The sequence below is a fragment of the Puma concolor genome, chromosome A1, assembly GCF_028749965.1.
Source record: "Puma concolor isolate L17-30 chromosome A1, mPumCon1.1.hap2, whole genome shotgun sequence".
NCBI classification, from domain to species: Eukaryota; Metazoa; Chordata; class Mammalia; order Carnivora; family Felidae; genus Puma; species Puma concolor.
The window spans coordinates 6,057,019-6,076,932 of NC_141667.1; the positions used below are offsets into that span (position 1 = coordinate 6,057,019).

Genomic DNA, 19,914 nt, shown 5'->3' on the forward strand with positions numbered 1-19,914 from the left:
GTCAAGGGCCGCGGAGCTCTGCCCTGTCCAGAACTTTCTGAGGAGTGTGGAGCAGGCTGTCAGAAGTGCCTGCCAGATCAGTGAATGGTGAACTTGAAGGCAGTGCCTGTTATCCTTATCCCACGGTCCATCTGGGTTGAGGCCTGCCCTTGGATCTTTTACTCCTGACCTTGAATGAGCCCTGCCTGGTGCTGCACAGACTCCCTGCGGGCATCTTCTGAGAGTCCGAGGAGACCTGGAGTTGACAGCAGAAGGCTTGGCGGCATCTATTGAGGTGCAACGCTGTTTCAGGAGGTGAGTCCTAGCCCGAGGAGCGGCCACCACCCTGAGGCTGCAGGTCAGGGGCCTAGAGGCAGAGGAAAGAAGAGGTAAGACAGACTTCACCAGTTTCAGTTACCTCGAGGTTTTAGTTCCTTTAAAAACTTTTTTTTCCCCACCCACGAGCCTATTAACATATTCCGGGTACGAGTGGAATACAAAGTCGGAGAGTTGAAAGTGTTTAAGTCCCTCATGTCTGTAACTTGTACTTGCAAAGTTCTGTGCAGAACGGAAAGGGAAAGGAATGAACAGCCACCCTCGAAGGAAGTGAATTAATAGTTGAAGCGTGCACGCCGCCTACAGGTTAACTATGGGGTGGTGGTGGCAGCGGGGGGCAGGGGGGGGATCTGCTCAGCTGGGTGTTGCAGGTGACAGCCTCCTCCTGGATACCCCCCACCCCCAAGTCCCACTCCAGCCGTGGGATTTATGTGGTGCCGGGGCTGACTTTGGGTGCTCTGGCCCAGGCTGAGTGCAGGTGCCCCTGTGACTGTCTGCGCAGCCTACTGTGCTGAGCCCCCGGGACCTCTGCCGCCTGCAGGGGACGGGGGCAGGTGCACTGGGGGCGGCCTGGGCTGCAGGAACACGGGCGTTCTACGGCGTGCGGGAAGCACCCAGTCCAGACGTAGCCGGAACCCTGTGCCCTTCCTCCTGACGTCTAGACAGAGGGGATCCCGGGGAGGCCAGGTGGAAAGAACTCTTTCTGTCAACGTGAGGCAGGGAAGGAGAGAGCAAAGAAGGGGCTGTCCTGTCACCTTAACGTGTTACATGATGTTCACATCCAGCAGTGGCTTGAGCACATCTCGTGTGGAATGTTCTGTTTATCTGTGAGCCCTCCTAAAACCATCGACCTTTCAGGCCAGAAAGCAGCCCCTCCCTAGTTCTCTACGCCGATGGGAGACCTCAGATGTGGCAAGTTCACTGCGGTGCAGGTGACAAGTGGGTGGTCCTGCGGAAAGGTGTAGGACACACATGGGGAGGAAGTGGCCTGAGGGAACGGTTTTCTCCCGGGGGCTTTCAGACCCGTCAGAGGCGTGGCCACAGCCTAGTAAGCACAGAGCCTGATGCTGTATGCAGAGGTTTTAAAACAAGGTTAACAAATAATAATAAAAATAAACTCAAATAAGGTTAATATCTCCATTTCAAACTTAAAAGCCTTTACAATTATTTTGTTTTTGAATGTCAGTGTAACTCAAGTGGCTCAACATAACTGGGCTTTAATTCACGGGCTTTAAGACATCTTAAAAATGACTTGGCTTGATGGCTGAGAGTGAAAGGGACGGGTGTAAACACACCCACGTCTGTAGCCAGCTAAGGAGGAGAACTGTGCACCCAGCCACTCTAACGGGCGTCGTGAGGGACGCCCGGGTGTCCCAGTCGCTTGAGCGTCTGACTCTTTTTGGCTCAGGTCACGATCTCACGATTCACGAGATCGAGCCCCGCGTTGGGCTCTGTGCTGACGGAGCGGTACCTGCTTGGGATTCTGTCCCGTCTCTCTGCCTCTTCCCCGCTCGTGCTCACTGCCTTGCTCTCTCTCTGTCCCTCCCCTTTCCATGCTCGCTCTTTCTCTCTCAAAATAAATAAACATTTAAGAAATAAAAAGTAAATACAGAGCATTATGAACTCAAAGGGTTATGAGATGATGCTCCCGCAAGCCCGAGTACCCTGCCCGCACTGGGTTCCAAACCCCTGTCCGTGGGGTCTGGCAGTGGCAATGGCGATGTGACTCCGGCCGTCCCTGCTGTCCGCCACACTCATCACCAGATCACAGTGGACGAGCCTGGTAGTGTGTGGTGGGACTGGACGAGCCTTCACCTTCCTGGATGCCCCTTCCCTGGTGAAAAGCCATGACTGCTGTCTGTGCGTTTAGAGAGCATGTCTGTCGCGAGGTTGTTCCTGTGTGCCTGGCTCATTGCATTGATGGGGGTCCCTGTGGTTGGTCGCTTTGAACATCAGACCCGTGAATCAATACTTTCAGATGTAAATTTAATTTTGGTTTGTTCACCTTGCCGATTTTGGAATAAAAACGAACACGGATTTATACGAGGCCCAAAGTGGACATTTTCTGATACCGACTGCTCTCGCAAGGAGCGGGACCCTGCGGGAACCAGGTTGCACAGAGAGAGCTGCCCCTGGGCCTGGGACCAGAAATGGTCCGAGCCTGGGGCATCCTGTTCTTTGGAAGTTTCAAAAACGAACGTGTCAAGTCAAAAAGACAAAGGCGCCACGGTGAAGGGTTTCCCGCTGGTCTAAAATGGGGCAATTTCGGGGCGCCTGGGTGGCGCTGTCGGTTAAGCGTCCGACTTCAGCCAGGTCACGATCTCGCGGTCCGTGAGTTCGAGCCCCGCATCAGGCTCTGGGCTGATGGCTCAGAGCCTGGAGCCTGTTTCCGATTCTGTGTCTCCCTCTCTCTCTGCTCCTCCCTCCCCCGTTCATGCTCTGTCTCTCTCTGTCCCAAAAATAAATAAACGTTGAAAAAAAAAATTAAAAAAAAAAATAAATAAAATAAATAAATAAAATGGGGCAATTTAAGCATCAAAAGGATGACCGGGATGGACTGAGGCAGGTCACCGTACAGATTTCATGACTTCGTAAATTTCCTAAGACAAAAAATCCTCACCAGACCAACTTTTTACTCTCTAAATTGATGCAAGGAAAGTAACATTTTTTCTTTTGTATGTTTTTTTTCTGTATAAACCTTATGTGAGGGTACACAAATAGTTGATGAGAGAAATCTCTTCTTTGTAGATAAATACAAGCTAATAAGGGGAGAAGGGATGATAGAATTAGGAAATCATCCCCTCCCTCCCTCCCCCCCCCCCCAAACACCTAGTGGAATAACGGATCTAGGCAGCAATCACCAAGAGACGCTAAAACCATCTGCTGTTGGCAGACGGATGGATTGGGCTGGTAATACAGGAAGTCGCTGGTCAATTTACTAGGTATCTCTAAGAGGGGACAGCAGGGCATCATATGATACAAAGCAAATGTACCGCCTCTGAAGCAGGCATCCTGAAAAAACTTAAGCAAACTTAAGAATCCAAGCAAAGGGGCGCCTGGGTGGCTCCGTCGGTGAAGCGTCTGACTTCGGCTCAGGTCATGATCTCGCGGTTTGTGGGTTCGAGCCCCGCGTCGGGCTCTGTGTTGACAGCTCGGAGCCTGAAGCCTGCTTCAGATTCTGTGTCTCTCCATCTCTCGGCCCCTCCCCTGCTCATGCTCTGTGTCTCTCTGTCTCTCAATAATCAATAAATGTTAATTTGAAAAAATTAAAAAAAAAAATCTAAGCAAACCTCTGCCTCTAACGTTTAATTTAACAGAAAATACAGCAACTGGAGGAATAAGTTAGCTAACACCAAATCGATAGTGTTGGGCATTTCACAGGGCAAGTGATCTAATTTCTCCAGTAAATTAATGCCATGATAACTAGGTGAGGGGAGGGGGCGGTTACAGCTAGGGGACTTAAGGCCTAGTAATAGAACATCTAAAAGTAATATGTGACCTTTGTCTGGAGCCTGACTCAAACAAGCCAACAGTTAAGAAATAATTTTTGAGACAGCTTAGGAAAGCTAGAATATAGACCAGGTATTAAATGATTGTAGAGCATAATTACTAGTTTGTTAGTTGTAACGATGGTAGATTAGTTAGATAAAAAAAAGTGTTCATGGGTTGTGGATGTATACTTAGGTTTTTAGGAATAAACTATATGATAGCCTGGATTTCTCTACAAACTTTTCAGTAAAAAAAGGAAAAGAAAGGGAATGAATAGATGAAACATGATCGGAAAATTTGGGTAATTTTTCATGCTGAATAAGAAGACTCACATGGATTCATTACATTGTTCTTTCTATGTTTTCTGTTTGTGTGTTCAAAGTTTTCCATCATAAAAGTAAAAAATGGTAGTTATTGGGACGCCTGGGTGGCTCAGTCGGTTAAGCGTCCGACTCTTGATGTTGGCTCAGGTCATGGCCTCACGTTTCATGGGGTCAAGCCCCACATCAGGCTCTTTGCCAACAGCGTGGAACCTGCTTGCCATTCTCTCTCTCTCTCTCTCTCTCTCTCTCTCTCTCTCAAATAAATGAACGTTAAACAAAAAAATAGGGTTATTAAGAGAAATCGTTTCTTGCAAATATCAGAGTATGAACTAGATGCCAGGGGATGGGGACAGAAAAGCTTGTTTTCATCTCAAATGGGATTACACATATATTAAGGGAAAATGCCCTAAAAACTTTTTTTAATGTTTATTTTTGAGAGAGAGAGCGAGAACGAGCAGGGGAGGGGCAGGGGGGGTGACAGAGAATCTCAAGCAGGCTCTATGCTGACAGCAGAGATGTGGGGCTCGAACCCACGAACTGTGAGATCATGACCCGAGCCAAAGTTGGACACCCAACCGACTGAGCCACCCAGGTGCCCCCAGGGTGAAATGTCTTATGATGGAGTCCCACAGCCAAAGAACACCAACTCGAAGTTAGGCTTACTGACTGTTGAGGCAAGGGAGACAGGTCCCCAGGGGAACCGAAGGGAGGGGTGGCCTGGTGGTCAGAGGATTTGGGGAAGGGTGGGCTGGGGTAAGACTGAATGAAGCTGCGTTGGGGACACTCATGTAGACCAGGTTTGGCTGTAAAAGGGTCGACGTTGGGCCTGACCCGAGAAGCCGACTCAGGATCCTCAAAGGGAAGATAAATGTGGGGGGTGGTGCCCAAACCCGCCTCTGCTGGGGTTCTGTACCAGGTTGGAAATGGAGGCTACGTCTTTGTGTCGAAATCACCTGTGGGATTCTGATGTGGCTCAGGATCCTGCAGGCAATAAAGGAACGTTCCGCTCTTGTCAACACGGTTCCAAACAGCAGGTTTTACAGGGTGAGGATTCGTGGCCCAGGGTCCTTGATGCTCATTAACCAAAGCGGCTGCCACAGGTTCACGTCCCTCCTCCAGAGCGTTCCTGACGTGCACCCTGGACGTGCACCCTCGCCGCTAGTCGCAACAACGAAGGTGAATTAGGGATTCAACGTTAACACATGGCCGGTAACAACGGCCCCCGAGTCTTTCTGAGCATTTACTGCTTTCCAGGGACTGGCCAGACACTTGACAAGGTGTTTCTCATTTCACCATCCTGCACGGAGACTCCTAAGGGTCCGGGCATGTCTCCAGTTTGCGGAAATCTCGGCTTCTGGAGGCTAACTCACCTAGCTGGCCACCACTGAGCCCAGATCCCCTCACTGCACTTGAACACGAAGTCTTCCGGTGGGTGCAGCGTTTTTAGAGGGAACCGAGGGCCTCCTTGCTCTCTCAGAATTCTATCAAAAATACACCGAGTGCTGTTCCTTCCTCTTTTTCCTTCCACTTAACAGACGTTTACCAAGCCTCCACACACACCCGGCCGTGGGAGGGTGGGCAGACAGGGTCCTGGGGCTCCAAGGAGCTGCGACTCCAGCCGGCATCTTCTCGCCAGCGTCCTGTCGACCCTTCACGTTGGGTAGGGTCAGGAGACCTGCATTCCTTCTTTAGAGGAAGGTAAGGAGGGCCACCTGTCACCTCACGCTCCCACAGCTCCTGCCTCCCCGCCCCACGTACACGCCAGCACAGGATCCATTCTCCAGAAATCTCCTTTCTGAACTGCGCAACCCAATGAATATCCCAAGCTTTGCTGCCCCCTAGAGGTGGGTCTGAAGAATATCACCTTGGTGCTGGTGGGGTGGGGGGGAAGCTTGCAAGTGGACCAATTTTTTACCGGTTTTTGTTTCTTTTTTAAAAATTTCCTTTGCTCTTACTTTTGAAAAGCTACAGCAAGATATTGAAAGATGTCACCGGGGCGCCTGGGTGGCTTGGTCGGCTAAGTGTCCGAATCTTGCATGATCTCAGGTTTCGGGAGTTTGAGTCCTGAGTTGGAGCCTGCTGGGGATTCCGTCTCTCCTTCTCTTCTGCCTCTCTCAGTCTCTGTCTCTCTCTCAAGATAAACTTAAAACAACAACAACGGGGCGCCTGGGTGACTCAGTCGGTTACGCGTCCGATTTCAGCTCAGGCCATGATCTCACAGTTCGTGAGTTCGAGCCCCACATCGGGCTCTGTGCGGACAGCTCAGAGCCCGGAGCCTGCTTCAGATTCCGTGTCTCCCTCTCTCTCTGCTCCTCCCCCTCCCATGCTCTGTCTCTCTCTCAAAAATAAATAAACATGAAAAGAAATTAAACAACAACAACAAAAGAGATACCATCAACGTATTGTCGCAAGAGCTATGAGACTGGATAAGTCATTCCAACAATACTATCACTTTTGCTTCTATGGGTAAACATCACAGCTCAGAGGACTGAGGGTTCCGATGATAAGGACTTGGTTTTATAATCTTACAGGATTCGTCAAATTCACTCCACTTGGCGAAAGCAGAAATCTTGTATCTATTTATTAGCCTAGATGATCTTCATGACAAACATGTACATTTCAGCATTAAAATTTGCTTTCATTTTTTAAATTATTTTTTAAAAATATTTTAAGTTTGGGGTGCCTGGGTGGCGCAGTCGGTTAAGCATCCGACTTCAGCCAGGTCACGATCTCGCGGTCCGTGAGTTCGAGCCCCGCGTCAGGCCCTGGGCTGATGGCTCAGAGCCTGGAGCCTGTTTCCGATTCTGTGTCTCCCTCTCTCTCTGCCCCTCCCCCGTTCATGCTCTGTCTCTCTCTGTCCCAAAAATAAATAAACGTTGAAAAAAAAAATTAAAAAAAAATATTTTGTTTATTTTTATTTGAGAGAGAGAGAGAGCAAGCAGAGGAGGGACAGAGAGAGGGAGAGAGAATCCCAAGCAGGCTCTGCGCTGCCAGCAAAGAGCCCAATGTGGGGCTCGAGCTCATGAACCATGAGATCATGACCTGAGCTGAAGTCAAGAGTCCGCAGTTTAACGGACTGAGGCACCCAGGGGCCCCGGAATTAAAATTTGCTTTAAAACCAAGTGTCACTCAGTCCGGCCTCCTCTGGTGAGACTGCTGGGTGCCTTGTGGCCCTGCCATGCCTGCAATGTTCTCCGCTGCACAGACCCACCTCCCTGTCGCCTAGCCTTCAGCTCACAGAACCTCTCACTCCCCAGGCAGGCCTGGGCTGTTCTCCATTCTGAGTCTGCACGTCAGGGGGCCAGCGGGCTCCACACTGTAATCATCTGGTCACTAATTTGCCTCACTCAATCCCCCCAACCCTCAGGCCTGGGCCCTGTTACGCTTCCCTAGGCAGCCGCCTTCAGGGTGCCCCGCGCCCGGGGGAGCACTTTAATAAATGTCTGGTGAACCCACAAAGGGCAGGGAGAGACAAATGAGACTAAGAGGGAACTGTAGGCACAGGGGAAGGGGGATCTGATTCTGGTTGGAGGAAGGATGGTCACGATGGAGGAGGAGTTAGACCCACAGCAGAGGTGGAGGAAACAAATTCTAGGCGGTACTTTTTCTCCATAGCGTTTAGAGCAGACCGTCCCCACGTGTTTGTGTGGCTGTTCGTGACCCTCTTCTCCCGCCACATCTCAGGCTGTTTCACGCCCAAGGATGAGTCACGGGGAGAGGCGAGCAGGGCAGCGGGACTGGCCTGGAGGCCGGGGAGGGAGCCGCAAGGTCGAGTGAGCACAGGACCGGGCAGCCTCCAGGCACCTGTCCCTGCCCCGGCTTTGCTGCTGTGGTTTTCCTTCTCTGCAGTCAGAGGCACGCACTCCACCGGCTGCAGACTGTGGGCTGACTCTGCTCTGGGTACTTTTCCAAGTGGCTTATGTATTTTAACTAATTCTCATTTTGACCTGTTGTGGGTTGAATCCTGAAGCCGATCTCAATGCCTGTGAATATGGCCTTATTTGGAAACAGGGTCTTCCCAGAGTCAGTCAAGACAAGATGAGGTCGTTAGGGTGGGCCCCAATCCCATATGGCTTGAGTCCTTGGAAAAAGGGGAATTTGGGCACAGAAATGGATACACAGGAAGATGACCATGTATAGACAGACACACACACACGCGCGCGCGCGCAAGGACGACAGCCATGTGAACACGGAGACAGACTGGACTGACCTTGACGCACACCAGGGAAGCCCAGGCCTCCAAGAAGCTGGAAGAAGCAAGGACACTCTCCCCTGGGGCCCGCCCAAGGGGCGCAGCCCTGCCGACACAGTGATTGCGGACTCCAGGGCCCCAGAGCCATGAGAAAATAAACTTGTGTTGTGTGGCACTTAGTTGTGGCCGCCCTAGGAAACTTTTCAGAAGCCCTTCATTACTGATGAGGATTCGGGTGGAACGGAGGCCCAAGGCCATCAGGCAGCAAGAGGAAAAGCTGGAACTCAAACCCGGGCTGGATTCTTTGCGGCTGTGCTCTTACTGCTTCTCAAGACCAGACTCAAATCTTCACCTGTCGCTTGTGATGCCTGACAGGGGTGGGACGCTCAAGCCGGCTAAGCTGGCCCGTAACCAACGAGTGGGAACCACACCTGACTCAGAAGGCCAGGGACCCACAGGAGTGTGGGCTGCAGTGCTCAGAACGGGTGCACTGTCTGAGCACGGGATAGCAGCGGCTCCCTGTCCGAGCTCTCTCTGCTCCACCAGCCGACCTCCATGTCCTCTTTTCCCCCAACACTTTAACCTGACCCCAGTGGGACAGGACGGGACAGGAGGAGGAGGCATCTGCACTCAATGGGAGGTAACACGATTGATTCCGGATTCAAAATTCAGAAGCTTCTCCCTCCAATCAAATGCCCCTCCCGAAACCCTGCCTAAAGAAGTGACCTTTGGGGCGCCTGGGTGGCTCGGTCGGTTAAGGGTCAGACTTCGGCTCAGGTCATGATCTCGCGTTTCATGTGTTTGAGCCCCGCGTCGGGCTCTGTGCTGACAGCTCGGAGCCTGGAGCCTGCTTCGGATTCTATGTCTCCCCCTCTCTCTGCCCCTCCCCTGCTTGTTCTCTCTCTCTGTCTCTCAAAAAATGAATAAACGTTAAAAAAAATTTTTTTTAAAGAAATGACCTTTTATGTCTTTATCCCTTAAAAAGAACCAAACGGCTCCCATTCCAATGGAAACCATTTTCTTCATAACTACAGGGTTATTTCTGGATAATTCTGTAATTACATATGTTATATCTATAATCCTCTTTTTCATTATTCCTTCTCTTACCACGAGACTGCCTCTAACAAAGGAACAGGAGACAAACTTTCGTCCTTATATTTGTTACAAGTGTTAACAAAGATCTTGAAAGAAAATATTTTCAGTTGGCGGCTATTGCAAAACAAAGATTTAAAAATAAGCACACCTGGGATGCCTGGGCAACTCAGTCAGTTGAGCGTCAGCGTCTTGATTTTGGCTCAGGTCATGATCCCAGGGTCATGGGATAGAGCCCGGAGTCGGGCTTCATGCTGAGTGTGGAGCCTGCCTGGGATTCTCTCTCCCACTGCCCCTTACCCCTTCCTGCATGCACACACACACGCCCCCTCTAAAATACAAAACAAAAATAATACTCATTATATTTCTTTTTTTTTTTTAATTTTTTTAACATTTACTTATTTTTGAGACAGAGAGAGACAGAGCATGAACGGGGGAGGGGCAGAGAGAGAGGGAGACACCGAATCCGAAGCAGGCTCCAGGCTCTGAGCCATCGCCCAGAGCCCGACGCGGGGCTCGAACCCACGGACCGTGAGATCGTGACTTGAGCTGAAGTCGGACGCTTAACCGACTGAGCCACCCAGGCGCCCCTCATTACATTTCTTTATTGTACTTGATCAGTTGCTTTGTGTATAAAAGTATAACACTAGTATTAAAATAAAAATAAAAATTTATTTTAAATTCACCACTGGTAAGCATATACACGGTATAAGGAAAACCACAGACCCTTTCCGGATCATGGCCAACTCACAACTTCCATCCCTCTTTGTACCGAGTCCCAAGAAAACACAAGTTGGTTCACCGAGTCCTGAAGCCAGTATTCCTTCTTGTTACCAACGAACGCCCACGTTGTGAGGAAATAGTTTTCTCTGCAAATATTCCACCAATTCAACTCTTGATTTTAGCATCTCAATCTCATAATAGGGGATCTGTAAAGGGAGGGAAATAGAATACATCACACAATCCGTCGTGTTCTGAAGTCACCCTGGTGTTTCGGTCCCTCGAACCCTCCGCCACGGCTCCTGGAGGGCAGAGCTCACGGCTGCTCGGCGGGTCTCCCCAGTGCTTGCGAGGGTGCCCGGCACCCAGTGCGACTCAGCAAACGAGCCGCAGAACATGCAGAGAGAACGGGTGTCTCGCGTGGAAAGAGGCTCACATTTCGGGTCAGGGCGGAAGGGGAGCCCGAGCCAGAATTTGGATGCGCAGAGTGGCGAGACCAGTCCTCTGCGGGAAGCAGCGGGGCCAAAGGGAGAGAGGCAAGAGAGCGGAGGGGGGCAGGGGTGCGAAAGAGACCGCTGAGCACGGGCCGACCGTGGGGGGTCTTGGATGCCCAGATGCAGATGGGTTTCCACTTCATCTTGTAAGCAGTAAAGGAACAGTAAAGGTTTCTCAACACACACAGGCATGTCAGTTTCAGGAGCGTTAATCTGGGGATGTAGGTAAACTATGCAGTAGAAAAAAGTAAGCAGACGGGACAGCAGAGAGCAGACCAGCAGACCGGGAACACACAGTCCGGGAAGCTCCATGAACATTCGCTGCTGACTCCGCACAGACCGCCTCGCTAAGAGATCGACAAGACAAACACAAATAAGGGCTTAAGCTTAAAAGTACGATGATGATCCTGGTTTTAACGGGGTCATCTTGGCTATTTCTATTCATTCAATCAGAGGGACATTAAAGCAAAACGGGTGCTCTAAGAATTCAGTAATCCTAGAAGCAGAGGTTAGTACAGCTTAGAAAGGGTATACGGATGCCGCACTTGAGAAAACTGTGGGTCTGAATGTTCTGTATTTCAAAATATAAATACAGGGATTTTTTTTTTTTTTTTTTAACTGGGAAAATAATGCTCAAAGTTGGCCTTTAAACTAGATGGAAGATGCGTGGTTCACTGGGCTGGCAGACCACCTAGCCCTCTGGAGAAAACACATCTAAATTAGAAGTTGCTTTGGGGGAGAAGAAAACAGGTGAATTCCTACCTGAACAACCTGATAACCAAGAAGGCGCAGGTGTCTCTGTTTAATAGCTTCCTTTCCCAGTAAGTGTCTGCTATTCAGAGAAAATCTTTTTGGATCATCAATGCATAGTGCTAACCTGAAAAATCCGACGGAGAAACTTAGTTCTTAAAACAATCCAAAATATTTATACATTTTTCGTGGAAAGTGTTTATTTGGGATTCGGCTATTCCTGTGTGTCAATGTTATTTTCAAATAAATCATGAGTGTGCCATTCTTTAATATGCTGAGAAAGCAATCTTATTAATATTAATGTTTCTGTTACAAGGAATTTCCAAAATTGGGATGCTGTTCAGTAGTGTCTTTACTTCTAGAAACATGTCTATTTTCCCACCATGTTTTTAACGCTTTATTTATTTATTTGGGGGGGGGGGGGCGGGGCAGAGAGAGAGGGAGAGAGAGAGACAGTCCCAAGTAGGCTCTGCACTGACAGCAAAGAGCTCAGTGTGGGGCCTGAACCCAGGAACTGTGAGATCATGACCTGAGCCAAAATCAAGAGTCGGATGCTTAACCCACTGAGCCACTCCTGTTTTCCCACCTTCTTAAGAAAATACCATCGACGGGCGCCTGGGTGGCTCAGTCGGTTGAGTGTCTGACTTTGGCTCAGTTCATGATACGCGGTGAGTCTGAGCCTGCGTCAGGCTCTGTGCTGACAGCTCGGAGCCTGGAGCCTGCTTCAGATTCTGTGTCTCCCTCTCTCTCTGCCCCTCCCCTGCTCATGGCCTCTCTCTCTGTCAAAAATAATAAACATTAAAAAAAAAAAAAAAAGAAAACACCATCGATTATTAATCCCAACAAGTTTTGTAACATAAAAACCGCACCAGCTTTCTTTACCTTTTATGCACATCTTCATCAATCGTAAATGGCAATACTAATCCTTCTTCGTCTAATTTAATTTCCACATCTGGTGAGAGAAGAAAGGAAACATTCTCCGTGTGATACCCTCACAAACACTACGTTCCTTTCCTCCTCCTCCTTCTGTTCTGAATTCTCCCACACTGCAATTTACCAGCTGCGCTGGAGGCTGCAAAGAAATGACCACACCAGACCATGGTGAGAATTTTAACGTAACCAGCTCTACCATCAACCAAGTCAGCCTTAATTTCAGAAGGCTCAGCCACTAAATCAAGGTGCCGGGTGTGATAAGAACTGCACGTACTTCCTCTCTCTCCTTGAGGTGAGTATTGGGAACCCTTCACCCCAGACAGGAAGCAAAGGCAGACTGTGGCCTATACAAGTCGCAACTTTCATCACGGAATCTCCCAGAGTCTCCAGGGTAGGCAAAGCCTCCTGCACCGCACTCTGTGGTCGCTGGGCACGGCAGACCCTCACTTCCTCCCCTCTGATGTCCTGCTCTTCTCTTTTTGAAAAGAGCTCCTAAAGGAGGAGGGAAGTGAGCTACGACGTCCTGAAGCCTATAAAACACTACCTCCTCGGAGCTGATTTTCTTGTAGTCATTCATTTAAAACACTGTTAAGGGCAGAAGGACGTGAACTCTCCCGTCAGCCCCACCCAACAGAACTTTCCGCCGTGATCACATGTTTGCGCCTCTGCTGTTCCAGCACGCCTGCCACCAGCCACCTGTGGCTCTGAGCCCTTGACATGTGGCCAGGGCAACCAAGGAACTGAACTTTGGATGGTTTTTAAACTTTAACTAACGTAAATTTAAGCAGTCACAGGTACTCCTGGCTAGGGCGTCGGACAGCACTGACCTAGAGTGGCACAGCAATTATACTGGCTAATGATTACCCAGCACTTGCTATGCTCGGGGTATCACTCACTTAGTGCTTAAGCAAGTCTGGGTCACTATTCTTCGTACTCTCATTTTACAGAAAAGGAGCAAGCGGAAAAAGATTACTCTGCCCAAAGACATTCCCCTACCACGTGGCTAACAGGTGGGACTCCCCCCACGCATCTGGACTCCACGGCCCACGGTTCCAATTTGCCTTCCGGGAAGGGCCAACTCCGTTTTATATTTCCTGACCTTCCAGTGGCTGCGAAGTCCTGCATATTCCCAAAGAGGACAGCAAGCCAAGCCTGGTAAAGGAGACTCCCAAGTACTTACCTATTGTATAACAATAGGGCGTTAACACTTTTGAAGCAAAATACATTCTTGCGCCCAGAAGGTCAATCAGTCCAATCCTCACAGATTTGTAAAGCTGAAAATCCACAGGCGTCTCCAGAGAACAGCACGGAGTAAGAAATGACCTCACTTGATATTTAGGAAGAAGTTTCTGACCCTGAAAATTGTATGTTTAAACATGAGAAAGGAAGATACGATCCAAAACCAGAAAATAAAACAAGGTTACCTGCGAATAAGTCTGATCAATATTACTCTATAAGCAGGATATTTTTCGAGATTAAGGACAAATACCTTCCTCAAAATGACAACAGAAAAATATTCTTGCGATAGCTCAAATCCAATAGTTCGATAGATCTTTTAAATGTGTGGGTTTTTTTTTTTTTTTAACATTTATTTATTTTTGAGAGACAGAGCATGAGGGAGGAGGGGCAGAGAGAGAGAGGGAGACACAGAATCCAAAGCAGGCTCCAGGCTCCGAACTGTCAGAACAGAGCCCGATGCGGGGCTCGAACTCATGAACCATGAGATCATGACCTGAGCCGAAGTTGGACGCTTAACCAACTGAGCCACCCAGGCGCTCCTAAATGTGTTTTAAAAGTAGTCCATGGTCATAGAAAGAAAGAAAGGAAGGAAGAGAGGGAGGGAGGAAGGGAGGAAACAACAGTGCTCTTGCAGCTCAAGAAATATCTCTTTGGAACTCTTAGAATTGCTTTAAGGGCCTTAAGGACACTCATGTTTTTAACAGAGGACAATGTGATAAGGGTGACATTTCAATTTACCAGGAGAAGGAGAGCTACGTAATAAATGGTATAGCCGGTAATCCATCCAGAAAATAACCAAGTGAAAGTTCTAGCACATGTTGAGGACTGCCATAAATTCCAGGTGGGTTAAAGTGCTATAAATACAGTAAGGGAAAGGAGCATTTTTAAAAATTTAGTAAAATATGTGTATTACCTTAGGAATGGTAAAATATTCTAGAGAGAGGAAACCCAGAAACCATAAAAGATGGATACATTTGACTATAGACAACTTGAAAATTTCTGTAGAGCAAATAGAGATCATAAACAATATTAAGCTACAAGCCCCCCTCCCCCAAATGAAGAACAAAAACTAGGACCAAGTATGTGCAACATACATAGGCGCTAATATCTCTATCTCACAATGTGTTCTAGGACAAAAAAAAAAAAAGAGAAAGAAAAAAGACAACCAATAGGAATCTGAGTCAGGAGATAATGAGGTAATTCACAGCAAATCGACCAATAAGCATTGTGAAAATAGGCTCAGCTCAAGATGCAATTTAAACATGTGACACGGTACTTTTCCACGGAGTCAAATGACAATGATTCAAGGGACTAACCACGCTCGGCAACAGAAACGATAGGTAAAGGGACATCTCCAACTATCAGGGGAAACACATCTGCCAGTAGTCCAGAATCTAGTCCGCAGTCTAGTCTCTAGATTGAAAAACAAAAAGAATGCACTTAATCTTCATGCATTGCCCTCGACGAACGTCCACGGTAGACTGGGCATATTAGAGCCAAGTGTCCTCGGAAGAGCCCCGTTCCAAGGAAAGAGAGAAACAGGAGTGTTCATGTATTTGTGCACCTTTGTACATAAAACTGCTAACACCGCTCCTTCAGGGATGGAAGGAAGCTGAGGTAAGTAGCATTTACTTTTCTATGCCTTACTACTGTTAAAGCTGTTTTGTTTTTTTAAGTAGGGTCCACGCCCAACATGGGGCTTGAACTCAAAACCCTGAGATCAAGAGTCCTATGCTCTACTGACTGAGCCAGCCAGGAGTTCCTGTTGAAGCTGTTTTAAAGAAGAAAATAGGAGTGCCTTTCCATTCTTCCTTCTTAATCTGAAATGAGCTTTTTGTTTTTGTTTTTAATGTTTAGTTTGAGAGAGAGAGAACCTGTGCTCATGAGCAGTAGTGGGGTGGAGAGAGAGAATCCCAAGCAGGTTTCACGCTGTCAGCGCAGAGCCCGATAATGTGGGGCTCGAACTCACAAACTGGGAGATCATGACCTGAACCAAAATCAAGAGTCGGACGCTCAACCGACTGCGCCACCCAGGCGCCCCAGGCCATGTGTGATCTTAACCAAGGTGCTGGATTAAGTTACAAGAACGAATCTCTGGGGTACTAGACAGGAAGCACCAACTCCACCTATCAGGTGAGAGTGAAACTTCTGGCTTGGCGTAGAAATGTACTTGAAACAGTTTAGGATTTGCTCAGGCCTAACCGAACGAGGGATTCACATTTACTATCTAACAGCTGTGGGGAGTGCAAGCCCTTCAAGGCCCTCAGAGCGCATCCAGGATGCTCTGACTCATGTGCCGGCAGCACCCCACAGAACCTCCCAAGAAACCTTACGCAACTGGAAATGGGTACTTCCAACACAAGAGAACAGGTATGGGGCCAATTTATCAAAGAGAAGGCTACCTAGTGGGAAAGTAAGTTGGAGTGAATGAAAGCTCTGCTTTCTGATGAGGTTACTGAGACAGATCAAAAGAGGAAAAACTTAAAAGATGGGGAGGGAGACACAAAAGAAAGCCGCCCCCACAGGGAAATAAGGTTAAGAGGACCCCTGCTTTTACCTTATAGAAAGGGCATTCTAGCACTGAGGTTAGGAACAGTTGGGTCAGCTGTGCGAGGCTCAGCCTGTCCACGGACGATTCTTCCCCTGAAACAAGAAGCATTCCAGTTGTGAGTAAGTTTGAATTTGGTTTGTGAAGGAACATCACGAATGAACGATGTACACTAATCACTCTGGAAGTAATGTACTATTAAATGGCACTCGGGAGGGGCGTCTGGGTGGCTCAGTCCGTTGAGCGTCGGCTTAGGTCATGATCTTGCGGTCTGTGGGTTTGAGCCTGCATCGGGCTCTGTGATGACGGCTCGGAGCCTGGAGCCTGCTTCGGATTCTGTGCCTCCCTCTCTCTCTGCCCCTCCCCGACTCATGCTCTGTCTCTCTCTGTCTCAGAAATAAATAAACATTAAACAATTTTTTTAAATAAATAAAATAAATGGCACTCGGGGAAGAACTTGTCAGAGTTAACCATGCCTTCTGGCTTGCCATCAAATGCCATCTCATTTAAACTTTTTTGTTTTAAGTTTTATTTGAGAGAAAGAGAGAGAGCATGAGAAGGGGAGGGGCAGAGAGGGAGACACAGAATCCAAAGCAGGCTCCAGGCTCTGAGCTGTCAGCACAGAGCCCGATGCAGGGTTCGAACTCACAAACCGTGAGATCATGACCTCAGCCGAAGTTAACAGTCGGATGCTCAACTGAATGAGCTCCCCAGGTACCCCAATGCTATCTCATTTGAACTTCTGAGGGATTCAAGCTATAATGAAAAGTCAACAGATATGTTAAAATTAGTGAGAATTTCCTTTAGCAGTGGAGACAGACATCTGACGTTATTTGGGTGGCCTTGAAGATGACCCACACCCTTTCTGAACAGGGGAGTCTACAGTTGCTGTTGTGGCTTCTGACATATTGGCATGACTATCACCGATGCCACACCATGTCCCCGCGAGACTCAGTTCAGCAGTCTGTGTACCCGGAATGGTTTTCTCTGTGCAGTGCTCCATCATTCTTTAACTACGTATTTACACTGGCATCTGAAACTTCACGTCTTCTTTAAGTTGTTATGGAAGAGAAATCAAAGGCACCGCACGGCTCAGGCTAAGAGGTAGATGTGCGACTTGAAAACATCACGCACGCATTCAAGGGTTAATTTTTCCACTCTCCAAGTTATAACCAACTCACCTTGCAGCTGCTGAAGAAAATAAGGGCTGAATATTTTTGCCATAAAGTTGACCGGATGGCATGCGATGAGTGAACACGAATGGAGAATTTTCAATAACGTTTTGGGTGGAAAATAATTGAAACGAGTGAGTAACAGGTTTTCTAGCTTTCTGAATAAAGCAGAGGCGTTCGGTGGCAAATAATTGAGTTTTCCAAACGGTTCAATTAACTCGGAAACCTGACGAGGTGAAAATTTCTCTGACTGGCCAACAAAAGTTTCCGCCACAGCATCGAAGATGGGTTTTGAAAGAATCTGTTTCCTACCGCAGTACTCCATGACTGTGCTGATGACCTCAGGATCCAAAGTGAGACACAGTGAGGCCACATGTCGCTCCAGGGCTGTTGTAAAAAATCGGTCATTGTGCCCAAAGTATATGAAAGCCTCCAGGACTTTTCTGAGCTCTTCATGAGTAAAATAAGGGATATGCCTCACAGCGTATTTTCCCAATTTTATAACCAGAGGAAGCGCTTGAGTTTGATCAAGAGCCACTAGGGCAGTGAGCATTTGACTCATCAGCGCAGGACTCAAGTTGGAGACGACCGACAGGGAAAAGCTGTTTATCTTGTTTAGAAACACTTGGTGTCGGTCCACTTTTTCAGCACATGCCTGCAGTATTCTATACAGGGCCACAATATCCTCAGGGGCAAATGTTTCCAAATTTTCCCCTTGCAGTTGATATATAATCAGTTCTAGTGTCTCACCGCCTGGACCCTGCAGTCTAATCAGACTTTCCCCAAGGATACAGAGACTGCGGACTTCCAGGCCACCTCTGTTGACACGATGGCGGCTTTCTGCCACCAGGTTTAGTAACAAGTTACTCTGAGGGCCCACGTACAACAGACTCAGAGCTTGCAAAGCAGTCACCAAAGCAGTGTCCGACAGACTCGGGGATTCCTGCTCGAACCGAACGCATAAAGCTTGAAAGACACCATTCTCTAGTATTCCTTTTGGCAGCTTGTGATTGCCACCTTTTTTTTCCACTTCACAGATCCGTTGCAAGGCTCCTGCTGCCAGGCTATCAGGCAAAGGTTGCAGTGTGCCTATAAAACGTAACACGTCTTCTGAGGAATCCAAGTCGTTGAGTCTCCTGTAAAACATCTGTTCATCCAGGCTTTTAGGATTTTGTTCAGGCCCAGCCCAGTCATGTGCTTGAGAGAACACTGGCTCACCAAGTGGATGCAGGGCGTCTCCGTTTTCCGAGTGGAACTTTTTACAACAGGCATGATGGAACCTGACCCTGCAAGGCTCGGGTTGTAGTGAAGGGAACCACGGACACAGACGCCCCTTGACCATCTTGCGAACATGGTTTACGGGGTGATTTTTCAGAGCGGCCAGCGCGCCATGTATCCGAAAATCGGATAAATGGTAAAGGTTCCTCCGCAAGGTAATCAAAGCCATGCCATCAGATTCTCAACTCCTCTTGACTTCTAACTAAAGAAAATAAAGAAAACACGGTCAAACATACTGAGAACGTGACTCGCTCAACAACATGAATGCTTCTGAAACTGAGGATGAGTACTCATAAGAAACGACACACAAAAGTTTCCCACTGAAACACAAGCACCCCGAGATCAGTCGCAGCATCCCACAGCTTAGAAACGTGGCTGGCACCCAAGGATGATAATCGCTATGGTTTCTATGCACTGTTGTGCCCCCTAGTGCTTAGCCCTCACAACAGCTCAATAAATGAAGTACTTCTGGTGTCATTTTATAGACGAGGAAACTGATGCCCTCGGTTTTCTGTCCAGCTTCCAAGCTGGACACAGTAAGTGGCGGTGCTGGGATTCCCCTCGGGCAGTCTAGATCCGAAACACGCCTCCCACATGTTACGTGTTGGGTCGACGGAAGGCACTGCGTTTGGTTAAACTGACTCAAAAGGAGCAACGGGTTAAAATGGCCAAAATTCGTATAGGTCCACGCAAAGCAAAGGTCAAAACCACGTTTAAGAAGCCCTGAGGCGTTGGTTTCTGCTCGGAGTAAAGACCTGGCCAGTGGTAAGGAAGAAAAGGATCTAGCTTGGCAAAGAGGGAAAAAGTAGGATTTAAAAGAAGATAAAGGAGGCGGGCGTGTAAAGGAAGAAGGTGGGCGGTCCGTCCAGATCTAAATACCCCGTGTGAGATTTGGGAACAGGAGTGCGCGCGCCAGAGGGGACGGGGCGCCCCGGGGACCCAGTCCTCCTTGGAATGAAAGGAACCCGCGCGCCGGGCGCCCCAAACCCGACGTCTAGGGACCTTCGATAAAGCACCGGGAGGGAGGCGGCGGCGGCTGGAGAGCAGCGGAGGGGCCCGGGCAGTACTGACAGCTCAGCTATGCCGCGTCCCCATGCACGCCGGTCCGGGACACCTACCACGCTAGGACAGCTACTGCGCTCACACCGCGGGAGGTCGTGCAGCGGCGAGGACCCTGGAGCCTCGTGGGCCTCCGTACGCGCCTTCCCAAGCGCCGGGCAGCGGGCGCATGCGCGGGGACGGAGGCCACGCCCCGCGACCGGAGCGCTGGGACTGGCACAGTTCCTTCCCGAGCTCATTGGTCCCCGGCGCTGACAAGAGTGCGCAGGCGCCCGCTCTCCCCGTGGGTCTCCGGCTGGTCACCCTTAGG

General features: G+C 48.9%; 2 protein-coding genes across 4 annotated transcripts in view; one reads left to right on the forward strand and one right to left on the reverse strand.

Moving 5' to 3' along the window:
• Window positions 1–10,062: 10,062 nt before the first annotated feature.
• FASTKD3 (FAST kinase domains 3) lies at window positions 10,063–19,789 on the reverse strand. Of its 2 annotated transcripts, XM_025923435.2 has the most exons (7): window positions 19,664–19,789; window positions 17,277–18,747; window positions 16,105–16,190; window positions 13,489–13,663; window positions 12,258–12,327; window positions 11,388–11,502; window positions 10,063–10,340 (listed from the first exon to the last, which is right to left on the reverse strand). In XM_025923435.2, exons 2-7 carry the CDS (start codon window positions 18,712–18,714, stop codon window positions 10,242–10,244), a joined length of 1,983 nt encoding a protein of 660 aa, XP_025779220.2. In that variant the 5' UTR covers window positions 18,715–18,747; window positions 19,664–19,789; the 3' UTR covers window positions 10,063–10,241. The 2 variants fall into 2 exon arrangements, 1 of the variants encoding a protein (XP_025779220.2); XR_015240422.1 differs by lacking the exon at window positions 10,063–10,340 and having other exon boundaries at window positions 11,424–11,502; window positions 12,258–12,447.
• The window catches only part of MTRR (5-methyltetrahydrofolate-homocysteine methyltransferase reductase), a 31,879-nt gene continuing 31,752 nt past the window's right edge, over window positions 19,788–19,914 (forward strand). Inside the window, exon 1 of one of the 2 annotated variants that reach the window (XM_086675855.1) lies at window positions 19,788–19,913. The gene's annotated coding sequence lies outside the window, so the exon portion shown is untranslated. The remainder of the gene's footprint in view (window position 19,914) is intronic. The other variant, XM_025924414.2, reaches the window with a different exon arrangement.